The sequence below is a fragment of the Galeopterus variegatus genome, unplaced genomic scaffold, assembly GCF_000696425.1.
Source record: "Galeopterus variegatus unplaced genomic scaffold, G_variegatus-3.0.2 Scaffold4090, whole genome shotgun sequence".
Lineage (NCBI taxonomy): Eukaryota > Metazoa > Chordata > Mammalia > Dermoptera > Cynocephalidae > Galeopterus > Galeopterus variegatus.
The window spans coordinates 25,184-33,608 of record NW_007730201.1 but is presented as its reverse complement, the minus strand read 5'-3'; the positions used below and the strand labels follow the sequence as shown (position 1 = coordinate 33,608).

General features: G+C 49.5%; 1 protein-coding gene across 1 annotated transcript in view; it reads left to right on the top strand.

Annotated features, from left to right (window-relative positions):
• WSCD2 (WSC domain containing 2) overlaps window positions 1-8,292 on the top strand; it is a 66,601-nt gene extending 58,309 nt beyond the window's left edge. The window contains exons 8-9 of the mRNA XM_008586732.1: window positions 574-774; window positions 7,380-8,292. Of these exons, the coding sequence (XP_008584954.1) occupies window positions 574-774; window positions 7,380-7,732 (554 nt within the window). The 3' untranslated portion in view covers window positions 7,733-8,292. The remainder of the gene's footprint in view (window positions 1-573; window positions 775-7,379) is intronic.
• The last annotated feature ends 133 nt before the right edge of the window (window positions 8,293-8,425 follow it).

Here is an 8,425-nt window from a genome sequence, read left to right as displayed (position 1 = left end):
CCACTACAGTGTCACCCCAAGTCTTGTTCTGCACCAGCTGCCATTTATTGAGATGTCTTACTATGTGCCTCATTGATTTCTCATGGTGGTGGCAGAGGCACAGGAGAGTGAGCAGAATCACATGATGCATCTGGAGACCTTGGTGAAGACCTACTTCTGCCCTCTTTCCACAGGCCAAAGCAAGTCGTATGGGCACACCCAATACCAGTAGGGTGGGTATGTAGTCACCATCCAAAGAGGAATCATCCAACACATCACGTCAGGCCTCTCTCATAGCACCCACACATTAATACTCCTCTTTTGTAGCATTAACCATGGCAGTGACCTTACATTTAGTTGTGTCATTTTTTTAATTGTCTGACCCTTGAAAACAGTAAGACCCATGAATGCTTTTGCAAATCATTTTTGTCCCCAGCTTCCAGCATAGTGCCTGGCACATAGTAGATGCTCAATAAACATGTGAGTGAATGAATGAACATATGAGGATTCCTCAGGTGTCCCAGAAGGGGTGGGGTGGGCTTCTTGCTTCCCCAGCTCACCTGCCGTGTTCCCTAACCTCTGGCTGTGGGGAAGGGTTTAAAGGCGAGCGGGACCACTGGCGCAGCGGGAGGACCATCTGCATCAAGACACACGAGAGCGGCCAGAAGGAGATCGAGGCCTTCGATGCCGCCATCCTGCTCATACGTAACCCCTACAAGGCCCTCATGGCGGAATTCAACCGCAAGTATGGTGGTCACATCGGCTTTGCTGCCCACGCCCACTGGAAGGGCAAAGGTACTGCTCGGAAGGGGCAGGGTGGGGCCCTGGGGTGCAGGGGACAGTGGGAGGGGACAGTGTCCTCTGTACCAGGGTGGCCATGAGGGGGCTACGTCCCATGTGAGGAATCCAGGAGGGCATGTGTGTCATGCCCCAGTTCCTGCTGACAGCTGAGGAGCTGGTTTCCCATCAGGGTGGGTGAGCAATGCTGTTACATAGTACAGTGGTTAAGGACATGGGTTCAGAAGCAAGGCTCTTTGGGTTCAAATCTCAGCTCCACCACTTCCTGGAAAAGCTCTTTAACCTCCCTGAACTCAGGTTGTCCCATCTATAAAAAGGGCATAATAAAATTGTGGGGCTTTAAGAAGTTAGCCCCTTTACAACACTCAGTAGATGTGACTCTCATTGTGGTGATGGAGATTCTTGTGAAATTGATGTGGGATTTATTGAAACAAGTTAAGGAGCCCTATTCTGGGAGTCAAGAGACCTGAATCAAGCCCTAGGTCAGTGGCTGAGTGCCTATGTGGACAGGAGGTCCTAAAAGCTCATGTACAGAGCATCATTTCAATAAGCTCTCCCAATAAGTCTGGGTTGGGAGGCTCCGAGAAGTTAAGTAACTGGCCCAACATCACACAGCTGGAAAGTGACAGTGTAGTCCCCAAAGCATTGAACTTATTAAGGTGATCTGGGCTTGATATTTGGTTCTGGCACTTAGACGGTAAAGGGCTGTGTGGATGAACATTTCAACACAGAGCTGCAGCCCAAGGTGACAGCCAGAACTTTGAAGTCAGACCCAACCTCTGCCATCTTGAGTATCTTTACCCCTTCTGAGTCTCAAAATCCCTTATCAATTACCTGAGCGTCACTGTCACCATAATGAGAGTTATTTCTACTGAGTGTTTTGGAAAGGGTTGACTTCTTAAGAATCATCCCCCACAGTAATTATCCCCATTTTATAGATGGGACAACTTAATTTCAGGGAGATGAAGGAGCTTTCTAGAGGGAGGGGATATGGGGAGTTGTTGTTCAGTGGGTATAAAGTTACAGTTATAGCAGATGAGTAAGTTCCAAAGATCTACTGAACAACATAGTTAACAATAAGGTGCTAACAATAAGGTGTTCTGTACTTGAAAACTTGTTAAAAGGATAGATCTCGTGTTAAGTGTTTTTGCCACACACACACACACACACACACACACACACAAGCCAACACAGGGAAACTTTTGAAGGGGATGGAAATGTTTATTACCTGGATTGTGGTGATGGTAACACAAGGGTATCCACATATCCAAACTCACCAAGTTGTATATATTAATTATGAGCAGTTTTTTGTATACCAGTTATACCTCAATAAAGCTGGGGGATGGGGGCATGAGAGCTTTTCCACGAAGTGGTAGGTCTGGGATTTGAACGCAGGGATTCTTGCTCCTGAGCCCATACCCATAAGCCCTGCACTATGATAGTGGACTAGACGGACTGTTGGTGGATACAATCACCCAACCCAGAGACCCTGACACACAGTAGATGCTCAGTAAATGTGAGCTGCCCCCATCTGAGCCAGACTCCAGGAACCACGCTGCTCCAGAGCTCCAGCCCCTCCCCAGAGAAGACAAGCGTGTGGCAGGGTGATGTAAATTCAGCGATTCACTGATAATTGATTTTGCTGATTAAAATCCTTGTGCTTGCCTGACCAACTGTGCCCCTGGGTTCCCAGTTCACTCAAGGGGTCATGTGTGTCCCTCTCCCTACCTTGCTCCTCCTCTCAGTGAGAGGATGGAAGCTTGGACAGGTGGTGACATTTGTTCACTTACTCCCAGAGTAAAGAGGCCTCTAAATTATTTATTTGTAGAAAGTGAACACTGGTTAGAGCCAGGCTGAGAAATCTGCAGATGCAAGTGGCAGCAGCCTGTCCTAAGAGCATAGACTCCACTAGTCAGAGCTGGAAAGGAACTGGGAGGTCACAGAACCCAGGGGTCCCCAGGCCTGGCTGCACATTCAAATCCCCAGAGAAGCATGGGAAAGTCCGCAGACCATTACTGGGGTGGAACCTAGACATCAGTATTTTTTGAAGCTCCTCAGCTGCTTCCAATGTACAGAGAGGGCTGAGAACCGCTGATTTCCTGTTTATTAGTGGGGAAACCAAGACCCAGAGAGAGGCAGAGACTGCCCAGGTTGCTTGGGCACTCCATTCTGCAGGTGAGAAAACCATCACAGAAAGGGGCAGGTCACCTGGCTAAGGACCCAGGTATTGACTGAGCTGAGATTCACATCGAGGCATGAACTGGCAGGATCTGCTCTCACCCTGAGATGTCACTGAGCCTCTGGTGCATTCAGAGGTTCTCCTCTCCCAGACGGCTGCCTGTCTTAGGATCAGACCATTCTTCTAATTCCCAGGAACCGCCTCTCTTCTTTTTCCCCATTCAAGACAGCTGGGAGCTTTAAAACCAACTCTAAGAGAGGAGTGGGACCGGCTGAACCAAGAAGCTGTAGGGGTATGGGGCGGGGGGCAGTCCCACCACACTCATCTCACATTGGGGCCCTGGGTCCCACATTAGTCTGGAATGGAGAGAAGGGGTCTTCTTCCAGGGCCCCCTCCCAGGCTTGACCCAGGTCTTCAAGGGCTCTGGCAGAGAGCCCTCCCCAACGAGCAGAACCCCTAGCCCCCACCCAGCCCTCTCCCTTCATTTGCGTTCACCATCTGACCATCTGACCCCTTTGGGCGCTTGAGTTTGAGACCCTTGCTTTAGGATCCCTGAACCAGCAGCATCAGTATCACTTTGGAGCTTGTTAGAAATGCAAATTCTCATTTGCCTAGGCCTCATCCCAGACGTACTGAAGCAGAAATTCTGGGAGTGGGCCCTGGCAATCTGCATTTTAACAAGCCCTCCAGGTGTTTCTGATGTCCACTCCAGTTTAAGACCCACCGCCTTAAAGCCTTGCTACTCCAAGTATGGCCTGTGGCCCAGCAGCACCAACATCACCTGGAGATTTTCAGACAAGCAAACCTCAGGCCCCAGCCCAGGCTTACTGGATCGGAATCTGCATTTTAACAAGACTCCCCCAGGGGCTTCGCATGCACTTCAAAGTTTGAGAATTGCTGCTCTAAGATGTCCTTGGCGTAGAATGTGAGGGTCACCCTGTAAGGGCCTGTTGAGCCTGTCCACCCCTTCTTGCCCTTGTCTCCTTCACAATTGTAGCTGAGTTGAGGCTCCTACAACCCCCACTACCTCCCCCTTTTTGGTTCCGTAATGTTAATTTTACGATCTCCCTGGAGTGAGTCCAAAGCAAAATTTTATGTGATATGATTACACAAGGTGAATTGTCCTGGATCTATTTAATGAAACAGATACTGTGTTTAACGATTCTGTGGGGAATTAAGTACAGTTAAGCTATTAATCAGTCCCAGGTTCCTCCCGCCAACAAGAAGACAGAGCAGATGCTGGCCAGCCAAACCCGTGTGGCTTCCGGTGGAACCAGCACTCATTACTGATGTTCCGTGGCTCAGCGTGCCTTCATTACCCAATTTGCAGGCAGCAATCAATTACCAGGAATCCTGAGCTAATCGAGGGCTTTTGTTTTTAATTTTTATTCTTCTTTCCAATGAAGTAATTTAAGAGCTTCAAGTAAGGAAGCTTTGTCATAGGAGGGGGTGGGCGGACATCTGCTGCTGAAACAGCTTGGGTATCTATTTGCTTTTGGAAGGAAACTCAGACCAAAATGATAGAGCATGTGTAGTGTCAGGAAATGCTGGGGGCCAACATCGTCACAAATAATTGTAGGAGTAGCCAACATCTATTGAGCACCTCCTATGTCCCAGGCACCATACCAGAATCTGGAAATCTTATTCCAAGGAGGCAGGTCTCATTGGGATCGCCATTTTGCAGATGGGTAAACTGAGACTCAAGGAGCTCAAGTAACATCTCCAAGGTCACATTGTGCATGTGGAAAGGAGCTGGGTTTTGAACCCAAGCAGTCTGACTGCAGAGTCATCTATGAACTGACCTCGTGTCTGAGATAACAGCCTGAAGGTGAAGTGAGCCCTGGACAGAGTAGGAGTCAAGCTGGAGCCAGAACCCAGAGCAAAAAGAGAGCTGGAGCTGATCGAGACAGGTGCTCTTAAAGGTGCTTTTGTCAGGATGGTGGGGGCCAGTCTCCAAACGCCCATGGTGTGCCCTTGGGTAAGTTGCTTCATGCCTGTGAGCCTCCTTTTCTCCATGCATAAGAAAGAGTAGGTTTGTCAGGATGGTGGGGGCCAGTCTCCAAACGCCCATGGTGTCCCCTTGGGTAAGTTGCTTCATGCCTGTGAGCCTCCTTTTCTCCATGCATAAGAAAGAGTAGGACTAGACCTTCCTACTCCCTAAGCTTCTTGAGAGCACTGAATGAGATCATGTATACAAAGTACCCAGCACAGCCCATGACACCCACTGGGTGCTTAGGCAACATACATTCCCATCCTGCTACTCAGACAGAGGAGTCTGATGCCCCACAGAGGTTTGCAATCAACAGACAACATGTCATCTCTATCCCACCTGCATCCAAGGCTGGGGCACCTGGAGATACTGGGCGACTCCAGCCACCTCACAGACCAGCCCTTCCTTTTCCTTGAGGGCCACCCTGCAGCCTTCTTTCAGCAACCACTTGAGATGGCCAGAAGTAGCCAAGCCTAGAAGTCTGGATCTGGGTGTTGTTAGGTGACCAACCACCATCTTCAACACCTGGGTTTCTCCCATGAGAGTAGCAGCTGTCCTGAATCACCAGGGATGCTGTGAGGTGACTTGGAAGTGGGGAAATGCTGAAAAGTAAAACAGACCATACACATGCTAGATTTTTCCTAATCACTCAGATACATCTGGTCCTAACCCATTAAAACAGTATGGGCCCAATTAGCCAGATACGTTGTAAATAATCTATTTTAAGGATAAAAAGTATCTTTGTCATCAGCATAAATATTTCCCAAGTAGCCATGGTGTTCCAGGGGGGTCTGGGGAGCAGTAGTCTCACCCCAGATTCTGATGTGTTTTGCAAAGAAAAGGAATCCTTTATCACATCACAACTTGGCGGCTGGGAATTTCAATTTAGTTCAACAACCATTCATTGAGCCCCTGCTGAGTACAAGGCAGTGGGAGGAAGTGGGGATGAGGCTGCTGGTGCCCGGAAATGATCTGGGCCTGGAATCAGGAAGGCCTGATCTGGAGGATGCTTCCTGCTGTGTGACCTTGAGCAAGTCACTTTGCCTCTCTGAGCCTCGGTTTTCTCCCTGGTGATGAGTGAACAGTAGCCCTTTCCTTTAGGATTAAATGAGATAATGGGTGTTCATCACCCAGCAAGGAATTAGGATTTGGTTTTTAAGAACCAGCTGGGCTCCCCAACCTAGCTTGGGGGTCACCAACCCTCATCCAATAAATTCTTCCTGTTGCCCCCTCTGGAGGGTGCTGGGTAGTGTTTGCCCCCATGAGAAGCAGCGAGTATCACTTCAGGGCCTCGGAGCACCTGCCCTGTGACTCCTGTGGAGCTCAGAATTGAGGCTGATTCCTTTTCTCTGTTCCCAACATCTTTCATGTCCCCCCTCCGCAGTTACCCCAGTTTCTCCTGCTGCCGGAGCCCTAGGAGCTGGCTGCCTCTCTCTTTGAGGTCCTCTCCAGGGCTCCCAGAGGAATTTCTCACGTCCCCTATGACCTGTCTTTTAAGTCAGACAATCCCAAACACATCCTCCCAACAAGGTAACAGACCAACAGCAAACAAACAGTGCATGATAATTTAATAAACAGCAAAGAAAGGTGGAACAGTAATGTGTAAAGATGACAACATTAATAATCTGACTTAAAGACGGCCCTCAGGTAGCTGCTGGTCTGTTGGGGAGACAGACAGCATAAGTGCAAAGCACAGAGGAAGCACCTGTCTGAGCTCGGAGAGTTGGGGAAGATGACATCTTACCTGAGAACAGAATGATAACAGTAATAATAACGGCTGACATTTATTGAGCAGCTACAGGGTCCACACTTTATATATGCTCTTTCCACTTTCTCTGAGCAACAGCTCTGTTATTATCCTGTGAGTAGATACTAGGACTTCACAGGACTTGGTAGTTAAAAGCCCAAACTTTGAAGTTATTGGCTGTGTGACCTTGAGTAAATTACTTAACCTCTCTGTGCCTCAGTTTCTTCTGCTGTTAAATGGAGACAATGATGATACCTACCTCATAAAGTTGTTGTGAAGATTAAGAGCAATTAATAGCTATATTAATATTTTTATTAGTATATAATTATAACATCATAGAGAATATAAAATTTATAATTAATATATTATGCATCAATATAAAGAATGCAAAATATATTTAAATGTTATATATTATCTTATAGTAACATATGTTTATATATAGGGCTGTGCCTGGCACATAGGGAGCACCAAACAGATGTTATTGCTATCCCCAAAAAGAAGGGAACACAGAGTATTCCAGGCAAAAGCAGCAGCATGGAGGTGGGAGGTGTCGGGTGAGTGCGGACATCTAAGCGGAGTTCATTGTGTTATTATTGCTGTGAGTAAAGGCAGCCCCGGCCAGCACCATCTGACCCAGGTCATTTGAGCCCCCTCCCTCTGACCGCCTCCTGCCCCCATCTCCGCAGAGTGGCCGGAGTTTGTGAGGAACTACGCCCCCTGGTGGGCCACGCACACTCTCGACTGGCTCAAGTTCGGCAGGAAGGTGCTGGTGGTGCACTTTGAGGACCTGAAGCAGGACCTTTTTGTCCAGCTGGGCCGCATGGTGAGCCTGCTGGGCGTGGCGGTCAGGGAGGACCGGCTGCTGTGCGTGGAGAGCCAGAAGGACGGCAACTTCAAGCGCTCAGGGCTCCGCAAGCTCGAGTACGACCCCTACACGGCGGACATGCAGAAGACCATCTCTGCCTACATCAAGATGGTGGACGCAGCCCTCAGAGGCAGGAACCTCACAGGCGTTCCCGACGACTACTACCCGAGATGATGCACCAGCACAGCGCGGGGGTGGGCTGGGAGTCCTGACCAAGCAGGCCCTGGGGACTCAAGACCCCTGGTGACCCCCACCGATCTGTCCTTTCTTTGGTTTGGGGACAGTCCCCTTGGCTCTGTTGGCCTTCAGTGAGTTTCCTGCATGACAAAGGAGGCTCAAGTCCAGAGATTGTGCAGGCACTCCCCCCACTACTCATATGTCCCCCTTCCCACTTGGAGATGTTTGGGGCAACTGATTTGGGGGACACTTTTCTGTCCCCTGTGCCCCTACCCCAGCACATTGGGCTCCGTTTGTGGGAGGGAGGGCTCATCGGTGTCACAGACAGGCTGCATGACCCCTGCAGCTGGTGAGGACCTTGATGCGCAAGGGGCTCTTGTAGAAACGTGTCCCCAGACACTCATTCCTTCCCTTCTCCACCCGGGAAGTGCTGGCACAGATGTTTATCTCAGGCCACCTTCTGAGGCGAAGAAAGATTGCTGGGAAGTTTCTCCGTGGCCTTAGGTGTCTGACATTCTGGGTGGGGTGGGGAGGCATAGTGCTCACAGCAGATTAATCGGCACCACCACGTGGGGTCACTGGCATCATGAACCCACCCCCAGGTCATGCTGCTTCTGAGAAATAAGCCAGCTGCCTTTCCATCACTAGGGCTCAAATTCTGCCCTTTTCTTCCCAGGCTGTGTCCAGGAG